This window comes from Elephas maximus, chromosome 1, assembly GCF_024166365.1.
Source record: "Elephas maximus indicus isolate mEleMax1 chromosome 1, mEleMax1 primary haplotype, whole genome shotgun sequence".
NCBI lineage: Eukaryota > Metazoa > Chordata > Mammalia > Proboscidea > Elephantidae > Elephas > Elephas maximus.
This window is the reverse complement of record NC_064819.1, coordinates 65,581,064-65,600,671: the sequence shown is the minus strand read 5'-3', so window position 1 is coordinate 65,600,671 and position 19,608 is coordinate 65,581,064. Positions and strand designations below refer to the sequence as shown.

The following is a 19,608-nucleotide window of genomic DNA, read 5'->3' as shown; positions in this document are numbered from 1 at the left end:
ATACCCTGAAAATGGGATAGAGTTTTAAATCTCTTATTTGAATGTATTAGTGTTAACCTTGCTCATTTCTGTTGAGACATTGCCACTTCAACTACTAGGGAACATCATATTTCATATTCATATAAATATTTGACTTTGCATAAAAAGTCCCTTAGGTCTACAATTCTTTTATTCTTGTATAGTCTGAAACAAATCCTTTCCTTTTTAATATCAAACAGTCCATGTTACACACATAGTTGACTATTTACAAAGCACCCAATTAAATCCTCCTTAATTCTCTCTCACTCTTAAAATTCCATCTAACTGGTGTGTAAAGTACCGATCACATTAAATGCGTAACGTTCACAAGCCCCGATAGTCCAATCTAACCCAGAAAATACTACCATCCTTAAAAAGAAAATCTTAAGAACAAGGTTTTCAAGAAATGAGACCAGAACTCACAGTACGAGACAGAGATCTAGTTTAATATTCACATGTAAAAGTTACACATCACAAGAGATTGAACAGTAGCTTAGCGGTAACTAACATAGCTATAGTGAAAATCATTTTTATACAAAAATAATCTAGATGTGGTCATCAGAATTTTTGGTCTACTTAATGTTTGAAGATCGACTTTTATCCCTGCTTGAAGGGTTTGCCATTACGCCTTTTCATTTTTTTGTCTCCCACGGTTGCCTATTAGTATTCTTTGGAGGAAGGAAAGCAGTAAGTGTTCATTTTCAAGAGTCTGTCCTTTGGTAGCAAGCAGAGAACATTTTCCGTTTCCATGATTTAAATAATCTGCAGAGACATGAGACTCAGTGACATTAAGCTTGAGTGTAAAATGAAGAGTGATAAGGAAAAAAAAAATTTCACTTTGATGAAACAGCAGGTTTCACAAACTCCTTAAGGATCCAAACATTTCCCCAACCCATATGCAAAACCATTCAGAATCCATCCTGACCTCGGTTAAAAAACACTTACTCTTTATATATTACACTATAAAACCCTGCACTTAAAAGTATATTTTCAACATGTATGCTTCAAATACAAAGATTTCAATCTAGGTTAAAGAAAACACATTTGAATGGACTCAGAACAAGTTTATTTTGTGATTAAAACATCTCATACAGGCATGCAGGACCACTAGCTATAGCTGTTACTTCCAACTCTACAACACTGGGCAAAACAACAACAAATTAGAAACCAGGTCAAACAGAAAAGACATTCAAGATATCAAGAGCTCTGCAACAGAGCTGAAAAACAATTTTCCAAAAGAAATATTCCCATAGATTAAAAAAAAAAACATATTTACAAAAAATATTTAAAAATATTTTATAATTACAGTAGTCTATTAAAGCATATACTTTTCTCACACTTATAGAACATCTCTATATATATACACAGTATGAAATGTCACTCATGTTATCTATACAATATGTAACATTCTTGCAGGGAAAAGAAAGTTCCCTGCCCCATTATAATCATCTATTTTAAACAATAGATGTCAAAAAAGAATATCTACAATGCTCCGGTATATTAGTAAAGCTTCAAAACAAAAATTGAGCGCCTTGGTCACAAAGTAGGCTTCTAAAGTCGGATTTGCTCTTGATCTTCTATTTATCAGTCCTGTCACACTTAAAAGTTTAACTGCACCTCCAAAACACACAGGGTTGTACAATTCACAGCGGCTATAAATGAAGAGACGAAACAGAATCTGTATGTAGAATGTTTACGAACGTGCAAAAAAAAGGTGAAAAGTTTTATTTTTCTTTCCTCTTTCTCCCTCCTGGAATGATGAATGAAAACGTTTCTAGGGTTGGCTGATGTTTTTTTCCTTTCCTCCGGTAGCTTTTTCTCTAACTTCTGCTCTTCCCCCTCCCTCTCTAGAGCTCCTGGCTCGGGCTCAGGCGGCCGCACACCTGTGGAAGAGGAATGAATAGAGGGGGTGTGTGAACCTTCCCGCTGCAGACTAACTGGCGCCGCCGACCAAACTTAAGACATGCTTGATCAACAACCCAAAACAAACCAGGTCAGACAACACCCGCAGCCCGCGGCCCGGCCAGGTGCTGAGCCGGCAACTGCGGGTCCCCGAGAAGCCCGGAGAGGGGACCCACTCGCGGGTCCTACCCGCATCCCCCTTTGTGGGTGTCAGGCTGCGCGCGGGCGGCCAACCGGGCAGTTCCCACGCCCATGAGGTGCCCTCCCTCGGGGAGGGATGCAGGAGGGGCCCCGCCGGTCATCGGGAAAGGCACGGGGGTGGAAGGGACAAGAGCTGAGTCGTCTGCACTTAGAGTGAACCCCGAGTTACTGAAGCGAAATACGAGCTCACTTGATAACCGGGTGCCAGGGGAAACGGAGGGGGGGGGGGTCTGCCTCTTTGGAAGTCTGCCTTTAGACATGCTGGGGGCAAAAGAACACCTAGGTGCCTGATACCGGAAGCCCCCAGCAGAAGGGCGTCTCTGGTGACCCGCCACCCGAGAAGGAAAACGCGTGCTCACCTGGACAGCGCGGCTCAGCGGCACAGAATGCTGTCGCCCTGCTTGTTCACCGCGCCGGCCTGCAACATCAACCGAATACCAAGGGAAAGGTTAGCGGGCACAAGCAGGGTCCTCGGCTGGGTCTGGGATTCGGTCTCGGAAAGCAGGCGCGCACACGCACGCCTCCACCCCCGGGGACCTGCAGGGCGCACGGACCCTCTGCCACAGGCTGCACTTGACAGCCCAGAGTTCCGCCCTGCCGTACACCCGGACCTGCGCTCGCCGAGCTGGCAGTTGGCGGCGCCGGGCGGCCGGAGGAGGGGGGTGATGGCTGTCATTCTCGGCCGGCCCTTGGCCCGACGAGGACAAGCGTCCGCGCCCCGCCACCCCGCCTGGCCCCCGCCGCGTCCACCCCTCGGCCCGCCTCTCACCGGGTCGGTGTTCAGCGCGGTGAGCGGGGTCCGCTGCGGCACGGCCGGGCAGGTCCCGGCCGTGTGGTGTGGCGGCGCGGGCGGCGGTGGCTGCCTCAGCAGAGCCGGGTGCGTCTCCAGCGCCAGCTGCAGGTCCAGGATGTAGTCGATAACGTGCTGCAGGATCTCCACTTTGCTGACTTTCTTGTTGGGCGGGATGGTGGGCACCAGCCTCCGCAAGCGGCTGTAACAGTCGTTCATATCGCACTGCAGGCACAGTGCCGGCTCGTCGGCCGCCGCCTCGGCCGCCTTGCAGCGCGCGGCCGCCGCCGCCGCCGCCGCCGCCGCCGAGCCGCCCAGGCTGTGGCCGTGCTCGGCCAGGCAGCGCAGCGCCAGCTCCCCGCCGCCGCAGCCCGACGGCGCCTTGCGGCCCGAGGGGCGCACCGGGCTCACCGCCTTCATCGCGCGCGCCCTGCGCCCTGCGCGGTGCGCGAGCGGACCCGCCTGGGGGAGCGAGGGAGGCAGGCAAGCTTCGGACCCCCGCCCGGGGCCGGCTGGCTCTTCTTGCCTTCGCGCCCGGAGCGGTCGGGACACGGCGACGCTCCCGGCGATCCTTTACCCAACAATCGACGGGAGGTTCGCTCCGGGTTTTGCGAGGGGATTTCTGTTCAGTGGGTGACACTCGGCACAGGCCAAATGGCAAGAAAAATCAAAAGCACCGGAAAGAAAGCAGCCCACCCGGGTTCGCTAGTCGCTCCCTTCGGAGCTTCACCAGAGCCTGGCCGCCGCGCTTCCCTAGCCCGAGACTGCCCCAGTCCTGGAGCCGACTCACAGCCGTACCTCCGCCACTCGGCTCGCGCCCAGCCCGCCGCGTCGCTGCTTTTATAGAGCCTCGCGCCCCGGGGGCGGGGCCAGCGAGCGGGCCAGGGCGCAGCGCAAGCAGAGCCGGGCTGGGCGCGGGCGGGTGCGCAGGAGGAGGAGGCGAGGGCGGGGGCTCCGGGCGGTGCTGGCGGAGGGGCGGGGAGCCGGGCTACCCTAGTGGAGGGGTGGGCGGGGGGTCGGGAGTGGCCAGCCAATCAGGCGGGCGGTGCCACCTCAGGGGAATGACTCTCCGGCCAATGGGAAGGGCACTCCATTCCGTCAACGCTGTGGGTCGGGGCTCTGAGAGGGCTGGGTGGGAGTCGGCCAGGCTGGAGTGTGCCCAAGGGAGGGGGAAAGAGAAGGAGAAGTTCCTGCGAAGAACTGCGGGAATGTGCGGCTGGAATTCACTCTCTCCTGGCCTAGGCTGCCGAGGGAGCTCTGGCCTCTTCTCGCGGATACCCTACTACAGCTAATAACGCGCCTCCCAGGGACCCATCACCACCCATCACTCCAGTCCCTGGAATTCCAGTGCCTTAAGGACACTGTTCAAGAAGCATGTCGTTCCGTTCTGTATTTTTTCCCCTCCGTTTTCATTCTTCGCCTTTTTACAATTGCCGAAGCCATAATGATGGAATAGAATGTGTAGCCTTTTTTTTTTCTTTTAATGTTAAAGCTTAGCAAAAAAGAAAAATAATGCTGAATACAGGTTTTTGGTGAAGAAGGGGCCTATAAATAAAACAAAACGTGGTGGGGTTTTTCTGTTACCCGCGAAGATGCAAGCGTGGGCTCAAGAACTGCAATTACCTTTTAAATTAGAACATATAAATAGTAAAAATACATGGACTCGGAGTATTTAAAATTCCACATTATATATAATAGTAAACCGTTTTATGTAAAATTCATACCTGTAACTTAATTTAGGCCATTAATGCACCACTTCTGGTATTAGTCCTCGTAAGTGGCTTTATTTACAATGCTGAGAATGTCCAGAATCTCCTTTTGCAACAAAACGTTAAAATTCACATTCCAGTCCCTGGAGACCTGCATGGTCCCCACCCTGCAGAAGATTCTGTCAATTAAGATTTGTGTTATATTTCTGGTGGAAAAGCTGTCTTTCGAGGGTTTAAAACAAAATTGCACAGTGAACTTTGGTATGGTCTTGTGTGTACCCCTCAAGAAAAACAAAAGGTGCCCTTCAGATGAGAAATGAGCATGAAAACGCAGTCAATAGGGACATGAATTTTGAGCGACTTCACCCTGCAAACCTCCCACCTTTAGACACGCTGGGAGATGAATTGCACAGAATTTTCTTTATTCGTGCACATGACACGGATTGGTGCCTTCATTTTCATAGTTAGGAGAGAGAAACAGATACCGATCTCATCTTTTCCTGCCTACCCCCTGTAAAGAAACCTTCCTCCCCATCCCATCTGAAATACTTGAAGCAGGCAGGTATTTTGTTTAGCCACATGAGTACTTAAGGACTATTGCGCTATGTCCTCTGAGCACATTCCTTTTTCCTGATGAAATGAGGAGCAACTATTTGATGCTGGTTTCACGGGTAAATGCAATAACCCTCCTCTCCCCCCTAACCCTTATACACTCCCTCTAATAATCGTTTGCAAACAGGTGACATTCTCACTTACTAAAGTGCATACGTAGATGGTCTATGTATACACTTATTGTGAAAAAGCAGATTTATAAGACTCCAAGGAAGTGCTGTCTTCTAAATGCAGGCATAGTTTTATATACTCTTAAATTGTTATAAATAAACACAAAGAGAATATTGCGATTTTAGATAGAAAGTTGGAGGGGGCTAGTGGGTATAAGCTATTATCTTGGAGCCAATCACATCACCAGAGATGATGATAATAAATGGATATATGTATATAGACCTTTTGTTCCATTGGTTTTTCTCTTTCCAAGAGTTTCAAACATTGCAAAATGAAAAACCTAAGATTTGTCTCTGTTTGGCAAAATTTAACAATATACACACCCACATTTCAAACCTGTACTGATCCTAACTTGACCAAGTTTAAAATTTAAGTTTTAAATTGTGACACCAGGGAACAATTGTTCTCATCTTTTGGACTTTACTAAATCACAGAGAGCCATGCCCTGGGTGTGACAAGTGTCAAATGCCAGAGGTTTTTTGGAGGTGCTGTGTGATTGGCTTAAAGTTAGAAAGGCTGAGTTAATGTGGGGGGTGGATTCAAAGGAAAGTACCCTCGACATAATCAAGAACACCCAGCAAAAATGCAATCTTTAACTCGTGCAAAATTACACAATGGGAATAAAGAATATGATCCTGTACTTTTTGACCCATGAATCGAGAGAGTACTAGGGACTAAGCAATGTTTTTGTGTTCTGAAACACGTCCAAGCTGAAGTCACTAAAGACTTTGGGCACTGATGGTTCAAAACTGAATTAACTCAGCAACTACCAGCTTTTGAATAAACCTTATAAGCTACATTATTTCTACTGTGCAAAAGAGGAAATTGAGTTTGCCTATGACTCTTCCTTTTATATCAAAGTGCTTCACTCACACTTGGAAAAATAAGCAGAGCTAGTCAAAGCCTTTTGCCATAAAAGTGCTCCAGACTCCCCCAGAATTTACTTCAGTGGGAACCTGGGATGAAGTATTCATAAAATTTCTTGCAAGCCTTGGTGACCACAGCCCCGTATACCCGCCGCCTCCAGACAAAGAGGCTTGTAGCCTTCTCTCAGATGCATTCTCAATGCTAATCAGACTCTTGCTGAACTGTAACACCCAGGCTCTTAGAATTCACAATCACCCTGTGTTTACATGAAGCAAGGGTATCCAACCATATTGTGCTATTCAGCCCAAATGCCTTTTTAGGACTTAATACTTCTTTCTCCATGGCCTGCAGTGAAACAGTGGGTGGGCTCAGACACACAGATGAACAGGACTGTTCACATGCCTTGGTCACTCTATAGATGTAAGTGGTCACTGGAAAAGGAACCTGCATTCTTACAGGGCACAAAAAACCACAATGTGCTGGCCAACAGGAATGTCCCCTAGCTCCAGAAGAGTAAATTGGGCCATGTGGCAATTCCAGCTCAAGGCTGCTTTATCTGGCACTAAGTGTTACAAACTTAATTGTGCTACCCTTGGGCTGCTGATACCAGTCCCGGAAACACTGATAACCTCTTGGTTTGCCCAGTCTTGGAAAGGCTTATAGGAAGAGGATGTTATATGTGGAACGTAGCTGGGCAGATATGGCCATCAAAAACGCCTTATTTCAGGACTTTTAAAAAGTACTCTTTAAATAAAAAGTGAGTGACCTTTTTAAGCCTCTTTTCAGAACAGATGTTTTTTAAAGGGGAAAAAGAGGAAGGAAAAAGCGTCTTCTGTTTTCACGTTGGGAGATGGGAAAAGTACGTACTCTGGAATCAGCCTGAGCTCCTGTTTTGGCCCCTTGAATTACTAATTTTGTGAAGATTAAGCTGGATTCTTAAAATCCTATGCCTTTCAAATACGAAAAGAGGATAAAATTTTTATCTACTTTATAAGGTTGTTGTGATTTGGCGTACATACATTTCTTAGAACAATGCTTGGCACATAGTGTATAATCAATGTTCAAAATTTATATATATTTTTACAAATGTTATTTCTTAATCTGTGGCTTGTCTTTTCATTCACTTAATGGTCTCTTTTAAGAAGAGAAGTTTTAAATTTTGATAATGTCCAATTTATCCATCCATTTTTTTATGGATCATGCTTTTGGTATTTGCATAACCCAATGCAACAAAGAACTTTCATAGTTTTCGGCAGGGTTGGCTTCACAGGCGTGTGACTTACACAGTCATACAGGGCCCTGATCTTAGAAGCACCTCACGCTTGCTTTAATGCTCTGCTGTTGCCGTCTTGAAATTCTTAGCAATTTTTTAACAAGGGGGTCTGGATTTTCAATTTGCACTGGGCTTGCAAGTTATGTAGCCAGTTTGGGTTTTAGGTTTTATTTTTCGGTCTGTGATCCATTTTGAGTTTGTTTTTATATATAATGCCAGATATGGACTGAAGTTAATATTTTTGCATATGCATATTCAATTGTTTCAACATCATTTGTTGAGAAGACTATACTTTTTCCATTGAATTACCTTTGTACCTTTTTTGAAAATCGCTTGTGTATAAGTATGGGTCTATCTCTGGCCTTTGAATTCTGTTCCATCTGTCTGTCTCTATGCCACTGCTACACAGTCTTGATTATAATAAGTCTTGAAATCAGGTAATGCTGATCCTCCAACTTTGTTTTTCTTTTTCAAAGTTATTTTGGCTGCTCCGAATAGGTTGCATTTCCACATGAATTTTACAATCAATTTGTTAATGTCTTCAGAAAAAGAGTTGTATCCAGACTATGTAAAGAACTTATATCCAGGGTATATAAAGAACTCTGAAAACTCAATAGTAACAAAACAAATCAATTAAAAAATGGGCAAAAGTTTTAAGCAATCCACCAAAGAAAACATACAGCTATATAGATGACAAGCACATCATTTATGGTTGTTGGTGTGTGCCATAGAGTCGATCCAACTTATAGTGACCCTATTGAAGCCCTGGAAACCCAGGTGGTGTAGTGGTTAAGGCTATGGCCACTAACCAAAAGGTTGGCAGTTCGAATTCACCAGGTGCTCTTTGGAAACTATAGGGGGCAGTTCTAGTCTGTCCTGGAGGGTCACTGTGAGTCGCAATTGACTCGACAGCAACGGGTTTGGCTTTTAATTTGGATTGAAGCCTTGGTAGTGCAGTGGTTAAAAGCTATGGTTCCTAACCAAAAGGTCAACAGTTTGAATCTATCAGCAGCTCCTTGGAAACCCTATGGGGCAGTTCTCTATGTCCTGCAGGGTTGCTATGGGTTGGAATCGACTCGACGGCAACAGGTTTGGTTTTGGTTTATAGGACAGAGTAGAACTGCCCCATAGGGTTTTCTTGGCTGTAATCTTTACAGGAGCAGATTGCCAGGCCTTTTCTTCTGTGGAGAAATTTCTACTGGTTCTGCTGGATTTGAACTGCCAACCTTTTGGTTAGCAGCTGAGTGCTTAACCGTTGAACCATCAGGGCTCGTTTCATTTGATATTAGGGCCATGCAAATGAAAATTGTAATGAGTTACCACTACACACCTGGCAGAATGGCTAAAATTAAAAAGATTGACCACACCAAGTGTTGAGGAGGATGTGGAGAAAATGGCACTCTCATATGCTGCTGGTGGAAATGTACAATGGGGAAAACCACATTGGAAAACAGTTTGGCAGTTTCATAAGAACTGTATGATCTAGCTATTCTGTTCCCAAGGATTTACTCAAGAGAAATGAAAGCATATATCTACACAAAGGTTTGTACACAGCTTTATTTATAATCAGTCCATCAACAGATAGATGGATAAACAAACTGTGGTACATCCGTACAATGGAATACTATTCAGCAGGAGGAAAGAATGAACTATGGACATACATAACTAAATAGATTAATCTCAAAATAATTATGCTGAGTCAGAAAAGCCAGACAAAGTAAGAGTACTTACTGTAAGATTCCATTTATATATAATTATAGAAAATGTGAACTCATCTGTACCGACACAAAGCAGCTCATTGGTGGCCTGGGAATAAGGTGAGAGGGTAAGCAGGGAGGGGTATAGGGAGGGGTTGCAAAGGGGCATAAACTAACAAAGCGGCATGCAGGTGATGATATGCTTATTATCTTGACTATGGTGATGGTTTCACAGGTGTATAATACGTCAACACTCAAATCAAGCTGTCCACTTTAAATGTGTGTGGTTTATTGTGTATCGATGATTCCTCAATAAAGCTGATTAAAAAGTATTACTTTTTACAATTAATATTTGGATCACAGAAGAGGTTTTTTTACCCGTATCCACCAGGGTTTATTCTTATAAATGTATATTTTATAACCTACCTCACTCTTTTTAAAAAACTCTGTTTCATATTGCCCTCAGAAGCTGATGATGCTCAGGCAGGCATCATAGCTCTACCCAAGTGGTAGTGAGATCCCCCCAAAGCAGGCACAGGACGTACGTGAAACACCAGCGACCAGTTGCCACAGAGATGACCCTGACTCATGGCGACCCCATGTGTGTTAGAGTAGACCTGTTCTCCAGTAGGGTTTTCAGTGGCTGATTTTTCAGACATGGATTACCAGGCTTTTCTTCTGAGGTGCCTCCGGGTGAATGCAAACCTCCATTTCAGTTAGCAGCTGAGCACTTAACCACTGCGCCACCAACTTCTTGTGCTAGATACTCAAGTGTCCACTGACGAAAGGGGCTTTAATAGGTAAGATGGTTATGAAGATGCCAAAGAGACCAACTTCTTGCTTTAGCTCATCATAATTCTTTACAAGAGAAATTCAGTACAAAAATTATTATTAAATGATTCATCCCAATAGACATTGCTATGTGTCCATGTGCTGTATTCTTGCTTTGTACACAGGTGAAGTCATTACTCAGGAGAGTTCATACCACAAACCATTGTTAAATTCACACTGACGAAAGGGTTTTAAGTATATTCCCTTTTATTTTAAAGTGAATACAAAATAATTCCAAAACACAGAAAAAGCACAATCAAATGTATTTGAACTGCTTAGAGGGAAAACATGAAATAAGCAGTAACTTGCTTTACATCTTAGAACTGAATACTGAATATGAGTCCGTCTCCATAAATAATCCACCTTCACAAAGAGACAAAACCTACCCATCTTGTTTATATCTAGGACATGTTTCCTAAGAACTGATACAATGTTCAAGAAATAGTTGCACCCACCCCGCCTCTTCTCTAAAGGAATTTTTGAGACATTTTTGTAGCCCCCATGCAGTTGCCACTGGCTGTTGGGTAGCTCCCAATGTCAGTGAACTGATACATATAGTGGAAAATGACCCTGTGCAAAGTAGTCAAACAGTAGGAAAACTCACTTGAATGTGAAATAATTAAAACAGTACTTTTTCTACCAGCCAAACACGTGCAACAAGGCACTGAAGCAACATTTGAAGATGCTAACATTTCTAGAATGCAAAATTAAAGGAAAAGGGACTGAGTTAACATTGAATGTAGGTAATTCTATGCTAAAAAAAAAAAAAACCAAGCCTATTGCTATCAAATCAATTCTGACTCATAGCAATCCTGTAGGACAGGGTAGAACTGCCCCCATAGGGTTTCCGAGGAGTGGCTGGTGGATTCGAATTGCTAACTTTTTGGTTAGCAACCAAGCTCTTAACCACTGTGCTCCTTGCTGAAATACTGAAGTTTAAACAAAATCATCTATTTGGAAGGGATTACAGTTAAACTAATTTCCCTTGAATAGAATTAAATCAAATGAATAATCTTTAGAGAGTAGAAGCCTTAATATATCTTTTCTTAAAATGTAACTTTTAATAACCTAGAAGTTTGGCAAAGCAATAGATCATACTTGGTCTGATGGAACCATATTTCCCATTTTAAAAACATTTTGTTCATTAGTTAATATATGATTTTCTTTGTTTATATTATGTCCTAAAAGTGAGTAAAACACCTTGCTATCAGGAAAAATAAGATAATTACTGTGACGACATTGCAAAAAATGTCCCATATATTGTCATTAAGGCTTGTGGGCATATTTTAAAATTGATCATCAACCCATTGTTCTGCTTTGTTAGGAATGTACAACCTATAATACAGAAAAAGATTTTATGGGAAATTATTAAATGGGCAATGTTCAATACCTTCCAAAATTGTCCATCAACAGCTTTCTCAGAACTGCTAACTCTAATCTCTGGTAGACATGGTTGAAAGGATGATAGTGCTTTTTTATCTACTTCTAGAAAAAGCATCTTCATATGCCAATTGCTTAAAAACCTCTTATGATGAATTATATCAATCAATCAAAAAAATTTTTTTTTTTTTTTTTATCAATCAAAGCATGGGGAAGCTGGACAATGAATAAGGAAGACTGAAGAAGAAATAGTGTCTTTGAACTATGGTGCTGGTGAAGAATATTGAATACACCATGGACTGCCAGAAGAATGAACAAATCTGTCTTGGAAGAAGTACAGCCAGAATGGAAGCAAGATGCCTTTGTACTTTGGACATGTTATCAGGAGGGACCAGTCCCTGGAGAAAGGCATCACACTTGGTAAAGTGGAGGGTCATCGAAAAAGAGGAAACCTCTACGAGATGGGCTGATGCAGCACCTGCAACAATGGGCTCAGTCAAGCCTAGCAAAGATTGTGAGGATGGCGTAGGACCCGGCAGTGCTTCGTTCTGTTATACATTGGTTCGTACTCCGTGGCACCTAGAAACAATAACAACTTTAGTCCGACTTTTAAGGCTCCCTGTTAACTGATCCCTCTCCAAAACTGTTCCAATTCAAATTCAAGTCAACCCTACAAACATGCCTTTTATATCTATTATATGGCAAGACTGTGTTCAGGAAAAATACATCCCTTGCCCTCATGGGGAGCCCCTGGGTGGTACAAATGGTTAATATGCTTGGCTGTTAACTGAAAGGTTGGAGGTTTGAGTCCACCCAGAGTTGCCTTGGAAGAAAGGCCTGGCAATCTACTTTTGAAAAATCAGCCATTGAAAACACTATGGAGCACAGTTCCACTCTGACAAACATGGGGTCGCCATGAGTCGGAGTTGACTTGACAGCAACTGGTTACCCTCATGGAGGTTGCTATTTAGGAAATGGGTTAAACAAATTAAAAATAATTAATGCTGTGCAGTGTGTTCTGTGCAACAGTACAGGCATGCATGAGGCACAGTAGGGGCAAAAGCCAATACCTGAGTCAAAGGAAACTTCAAAAACGAAGAGTTACTTGAACTGGGTCTTGGAGGATAGTTTTGTCTGGGTGGTAGGAATATCTCCTGGAGAAGCTTGGAGGAGTCAAGCTGCCAGGGTCTCCCTTGTTCTCTCTGATTCAGGTCAACCATTCAACTTCCATTTCCTTCTATTCAACTAGTGCTTTTCCTCCTCATCTCATGATAGTCTTCCCACCTGAAATGCTTTCTACTCTCCCTTCTGACAACCTTGGTGGCATAGTGGTTAAGTGCTACGGCTGCTAACCAAGAGGTCGGCAGTTCGAAACCGCCAGGCGCTCCTTGGAAACTCTATGGGGCAGTTCTACTCTGTCCTACAGGGTCACTATGAGTCGGAATCGACTCAACGGAGGTGGGTTTGGTTTTTTTTGTTTTTTTCTGACAACCCAGTTATCAACTCTTTCAAAAAACTTTGCAGGCCTTAGTGAAACACGGCTTCCTCATCCGGGAAGCCATCTATCATTAATGCACGGACTATAATTATTTTTAAAATAACTTTATTGATTGTTTTATATAAATGTATACAAAATTTTCCAAACATTCAGAAAATATAGGAAAAACATAAAGGTCTTACATCTACCCACACCTGGAAATAATCACACCTAATATTAATATAGGGTTATGGGGCCCTGGTGGTGCAGTGGTTAAGTGTTACGCTGCTGACCAAAAGGTTGGCAGTTCGAATCCACCAGCCACTCCTGGGAAATACTATGGGCAGTTCTACTTTGTTCTATAGGGTCGCTATGAGTCAGAATCGACTTGGCGGCAGTGGTTTTGGGTTTTGGGGGGAATATTTTATTGTGCATCTTTCCAGATTTTCCACGTGCATATAGTCTGGAACAAAAATTTTATTGTGCAATACCTACTTCTTAGAAATATTTTTCACGTCATATGACATGAATGTATTTTCATATCAATAATTACCTGTGTCATAATTTTCATGGTTGCAAAGTGTTCTATAATATGGTTGTGCTATAATTTAACTAGCCTTTTTTATAATTGTTTTTATTGCTTCCAATTTTTTGTTGTGTACGCTCATCAAGTCTGATGCACTTCAGTCTCAATACTACATGCTGGTTTGCACTGTTGACAAGGTTCTGTGCAATTCTTTTCCAGTTTTAGAGCTCCACCTAAGATAAAAGCATCTTAGAGGCAAGGTCAGTTCTTTTGCTTCTTTTTATATGTCAGTGAAGAGAATTATGCACAGAGTAACTGCTCAAATGTCTGCTCGGTTGGGTTGACAAAATCTGCTAGGAAGACATCGCAATGAGCAGTTGTTCTAGGGCCACATGCAGACTTTGCACATTTCCAGTAAGTGGCTGGACCATTGAAATGAGGAAAGCAAGGGCCAGAGTGGAATGATGGTGGATCCGCTGGGTCAGCTGACATCCAGGGAAAGTGCTACCTTGCTTGCCTAAGAGCTTTAGGAAAGCTGCTAAAACTTGTATTATGAATTTGCTGAGGATCTTCTCAGATGAGGGAAGTGGTGAGAAGGAGAGGCCGTGGAGGTAGAAACCAGAGCATGTGGTCGCATGAGAAAGAACAGGAACTGTGATGTTTGACCTACACACACAATGAGTCTGATCATGTCAAGTGCTGGACTGTCCCTCTGGGTTCCCTCTCTCCTGAAGGTTAATCCCTAGGCTAAACCTCCTCTTCCTTTCTTTCGACTCTTTATTTTCTTGCTCATTCATCTCCTACAGCCAGAATATAAGTGAAGTTACAAAAAACTTTGACAATGAGGTCTATGTCCCCTCTGCACACCAAGTAATCATTATATTCACCAGTAGCAACATACACAGCATGCTTTATCCCAAACCTTTTTTTTTTTCCCTAGACCAAACCAGTTTTCTTTTGAAAACAGCCATAACCACCACACTGTAGTTCAACAGCAAAAGATAAACTTCTCTATCCTACTGGTACAAAATAAAAACGAGGAATAAGTGAATAGAAAAAGCAATTTTTATGAAGTTGCTCTGTGACACTCAGATGCTCATTTCCTTCAACAGCCAAGCACAGAATTGTGTAAATGTAGAACAGAAAGTGTTCCGTTCAACAATATGAGTTTAGAAATGGCTATTAGAATATAGCACCAATATAACTTGTTTGTCAAGATTTGCCTGGGAATAGAAATGCTCTTCGGATTAAAAACGATCCTTCATTTTCTCAATTGGAGTAGGATTAATCTTTTAACTTGTTATTGATGAGACTGCAGTTTTAAACTCCAGGCGGTCAGAAATCTTTTATTTAATTTCTGAAAGGGCATGAGATAGCAATAGCAGATCGCTCTTCCTTCATCCTGCCACAGCTGTTTGCTGAGCCGTCAGGTCTGGAGATATTTTCATATCTGGTCCTGGTGAACCAAAGAAGCATGGTCTCATTTAATAAAACAGCAGGTCTAAGACATTTATGGCAGGTTCTTGGATGGGGGCTTCCTCCTTCCTTCTGACGTGGACAACCTGAAGAAGATAAAAAGGGTCACTAGTCCTCTGTCTCGATCCAACTTAAAATTGTTCCAAAAAGTGGGGAAAAGTAGCAGCCACAGTTCTATCTCTGCTGTTCCTGTCAATAAAATGGCAATTTCAGATTTTAGGTGTGCATAAACAGGTTCAGCAAGTGTGCTAGCAAGCTCCAAAGACCATTTCTCAACAACCCATCAACTTGCTAGTGGAGTGGAACATGGCAGAAGAGGAAAATTGGCTTCATGTCTCCCCGTTATTCTCATTCCCCATTGTGAATAAAATTCACACCTCTAGAGCAATATGGCTTGCCCATTTGCTTTTTATAATGCTACCAGTGATTGCAATACATGGCAAATAAAGGCTATTTTATAGCCAGAGAAAGAATTTGGATTATCGAGTGGAAAGTATCTGCACACTAACTGAACAAATACCCAAACACAGAACAGAAAAATGTTGCGGTGGGTAGGGGGGTGGAAGGCACAGGGATCTACGTCTGACATTTAGGAAAATGAATACAAGGAGGCAAAAAATATTAGTGATGATACTTCGAGCCAATGAGTTATTTTAATTACAGTTGCTAGAATATGATTCAAATATGTACTAGATTAATACATGGAATTTCCCCTGTATTTATGTATTTAAAGTGGAATATAATGAGCTGGGTGGGAGGTTGGACAGGAAAATAGGTCCCCTCCAAGGGTAAGATTCTATAATTCCTTGGGTCTATTATATCACTGTGCACTCTGTTTCCTCTTAAGTCACAATCCCCAATTAGCTCTGCAATTATAGATTTAGTAAAATGCTTCACTGGTCTTCATTTTAAATGCCTCAAACCATTTCCAGGCAGGCAGCAACTGAGGGCTAAACAGGGACCTTGGTGAGGAAGGTACTTGGCTTATGCCAGTATCACTAGTGTTTCATCTAGCAGAAGACTGGGCACTTACGTCAAAGCATCCAGTTTACTATGTACAGGTTTTGTACATTACCACAGCATAGCACTCTCACCTACAACTGGAAGATATTTACAGTCATACAATTGTTGTGTTCTTGAAATATAAACTATGGCTCTAAACTATGAAATCTGACTTCCATAAGTCATACAAGAAAACTAGTCTCATTATTTCATAGTCCTGTTGCACAGATGAATTTTGGCTATCTTCCATATTTTTATTGGTTTGTTTTTCTAGAAAATAGAGTCTATAAGGCTCCAAGAAGGATTTGCAACAACTCACTCCGTATATAACAAACCATTGTCAAACTCAATCTTTTAATTAAAGCAAGGAAGTAAATAGCCAGTTCTCCTATAACCATGTTACTTTAACTTTACAATATTAAAAAAAAAAAAAGGGGAGTCTATATAGGGTCGCTATGAGTCGGGATTGACTCAACGGCACTGGGTTTGGTTTTGGTTTGGTATAATTCATTCTTACATCTTTTCAAATATGTAAGGCACTCAGACCTTGAGGAGATTTGAAACCAATGTATTTTCATTCAGTCATTACCTACCAAACTGGGATATTGTTATTGTTGGGTGCAGGAGTATCAGTTCTCACTCATAACATCCCCATGTGACAGAGTTTTCTTGACTGTATTTATGGAAGGAGATTGCCATGTCTTTCTCCCATGGAGCCACTGGGTGAGTTCAAACCGCCAACCTTTCAGTTACTAGCTAAGCACTTAACTGCTGGGCCACCAGGGCTCCTATCAAACTGAGCTAGGTCTTCACATTTCCTCTGGAGATTGAAACCTTTATAGTAATAATATACATTTTATTCTGATCAATAGGTTCTAGGGAATTATACCTTGCACGTATGAATGACTTTAAGGATGTGTTAAGATAAAGCCCTCATTCACTATCTTAAAAATCATTGGCAAAAATGACAGCATTGGTGGAGTGGTAGGGATTGGAAGTAGACTAACACTGGTTGTCAAATGCTTGTGTGCAAAAAGCTCTCCTGGGTGCTCACTTAAAATAGAGATTTCAGGGCCTCACCCTAAGATATTGTGTTTCAGGTGATTCTGATGCAGGCGATTCAAGGACCACATTTTGACCAATACTGGCCTGACCAACAGCAGATATAATATCAAATTAAAAAAACAAAAAACAGCACTGTACATATAGGATTTCATTAAGTCTAGAGTCCTGGGTGGTGTGAATAGTTGATGCATTTGGCTGCTAGACAAAAGGTTGGAGGTTCAAGGCTACTGAGAGGAGCCTGGAAGAAAGTCCTGGTGACCAGTTATGGAACAGCAGCCCTTGAAAACCCTACAGAGCACAGCTCTACTCTGGCACACATGGGGTTGTCATGAGTTAGAACCGACTCGATGGCAACTGGTGGCGATAGCAGATAAGTAAAAGTAGGTAAGTCAAAGTAGTTTTTAAGAGTTATTTGTACAGAAATTTCAGGAGTTGGCACTACACGTGGGAATGAACTGGGGAGGGAACAAAGTGGAGAGAGATGATGATGACGATGACGACAAAGATGAGTTGTCTAATAGCTACCATTTATGGAAATGAGACTATGTACTAGGCATTGTGAAATGGTTTTAAATATATACACCATTTAGTTCACACAACAACCCTAAGAGGTATTATCTCAAAATAAAGGACTGAGTGAAATCAGGTAGCCATTTTGGCCAAAAAAGTAAATGTAGATTAAGGTTGTTTAAAGAGCAAAAGAAATGAGTCGGAGGCAGATTAATAATCCATATCTATATCAATATCTATATCTATAAAAAAATAGGTATGCATATATACTCACTCTCAGAAGTCTAACCACTAATCTTTTAAATACTACCATTCACGCCCATGTGGTATTTTCAAGCTCAGTATCAAACCAGGCATGGTTAAGCGGAGAAATTGTCCAAAAATAAATACAAAAAATCAAGGTGAGCAGGGTAAACTGGTTTTCCAAATGCAGACTCTGAGGAGAGCAAGGAGGAGTAGAGCTGACCCAGCCAATTTCACATTGGAGGAGAACTCCCAACACCATGTAACCACCACAACAGCTTCGGTACCACTGTTTATGGAAGCCAGTAGAGGTGAGCGTGGAGCTTTCTCCTTTCCCCCACCCCTGACAATGACAACTTCACAGAATTTGCTGAGAACATGAGCTCACTCCCTAAAAGATCTCAAAATTCAACTGAATGATAAACCATGAAAAAATATAGTATTGACTCTAGTACTTTAAAAACTGAAATGGTATGTAATATACCCTTATAAAGCTGAACTATGTAACTTCTGCAATTAGGAACAAGTTATCTGATGATAAAATCAGCTGATCAGGGGGAAATTTGGTTTATAATCTGCAAAATAATTTGGAAAACTCATAGGTCCCAACTCTGGAGCAGTAATGAGACCTCAAGACCTTGTCTGGCTGCAATCCTAGTTCTCTACCACACCTGGGTGAGAGTCACATAACCTTTCCCGGCTTCCGTCTCCTCATCAATGCAGTAAGAGGCTAGAATGGCTTGACCTATCAGGTTCTGCTCAACTCCAATATGCCATGCTTCTCATTATTAATTTGTTGATTCCTGGTCTTGTTTTCAAAAGGATTTAGGTTGCAGGCCATTATAATTTACCCTCCTCAAGAATAACAGCAATTCCCCCCACCCCCAAAGACTATGGCCCCTAGACACCCTTCTAACTCAACATGCCTAAATTTTTTTTACAAATAATGGAATATTTGAAAAGATAAAATTCTGTTTTAGTACGTAAAAAAAAAAAAAAGAATAGCAATTCCCTCAAGTTTGTGTTTAAGCGATGATCAAAGGGAATAGTGAGAGACATCTAGAAGAACCAGGGATGGAGCTAGGTGAGCTGTCCAAACTGTGGAGGAAGCTCTGCTACATGTTGACTGCAACTATTTAGAAGAAGCTTGAGCCAAAACATGGCTTTTAATAAGGACAAATCCAATTTAATTTATATACTTACATCTTGTAATATTAATTCATTCAAACATATTTATTGAGAAGGTCCTGTGTGCCAGGGACTTTCTAGGGTGGCAGTGAACTTCTGTTTTCAGATGACTGTCCCCACCTCTACCCAAAACCCACCTCTATGGAACTGATATTTCAGCAAACACGGGGAGAACAGAAAACTAAGAAATGAGTAAGTAATCTATCCAGCCTGTGAGATGGTGATAAGTGCTATGGAGAAAAATAAAGCAAGAAAGGGAACGAGAAAGTGCCAGCGGCAGGGGTACAAGGGCTGGGACTTGCTATTTGGAACAGTGTTATTGGGGAAGGCGTCACTGAAATCGTGACATATGATCAGAGGAAGAGGAAGTGAGGCAGTGAGCCACGTATCAATAGAAGGACGTTCTGGGAAGAGAAAATGTGCACAGGCCCAAAGGTGGGAGCATAGTTGGCACCTTTGGGGGACACTAAGTGGTTATAGGGTCGCTGTAAGTCGGAATCGACTCCACAGCACTGGGTGGTTGCGTAAGTGGTTATATGGCTGGAGCAGAATGATGGAGGAGGGAGGGGTGTGGAGATGGGAGTGGAGTGCAAGGAGGCAGATCCCAAGACATCTGGTGGGCCATTGTCAGGATATTGGCCTTTTCTCTAGGAATGGGCAGACACTGCAG

The 19,608-nt window shown here is 42.6% G+C and overlaps 1 protein-coding gene across 1 annotated transcript; it reads right to left on the bottom strand.

The window, feature by feature from the left end:
- Nucleotides 1–425: 425 nt before the first annotated feature.
- On the bottom strand, nucleotides 426–3,428 carry ID4 (inhibitor of DNA binding 4). The gene is made up of 3 exons (XM_049884772.1): nucleotides 2,891–3,428; nucleotides 2,481–2,539; nucleotides 426–1,901 (listed from the first exon to the last, which is right to left on the bottom strand). The coding sequence occupies exons 1-2, from the start codon at nucleotides 3,329–3,331 to the stop codon at nucleotides 2,495–2,497; spliced, it is 486 nt and encodes a 161-aa protein (XP_049740729.1). The 5' UTR covers nucleotides 3,332–3,428; the 3' UTR covers nucleotides 426–1,901; nucleotides 2,481–2,494.
- Between the last annotated feature and the right edge of the window lie 16,180 nt (nucleotides 3,429–19,608).

What these genes read in the sequence shown, in the direction of transcription:
- ID4 (XM_049884772.1), bottom strand. Translation starts at nt 3,331, where the DNA reads ATGAAGGCGGTGAGCCCGGTGCGCCCCTCGGGCCGCAAGGCGCCGTCG. An exon ending in CCGCGCTGAACACCGACCCG is followed by an intron (nt 2,540 to 2,890) that starts GTGAGAGGCGGG and finishes TTGATGTTGCAG; the next exon opens with GCCGGCGCGGTGAACAAGCA.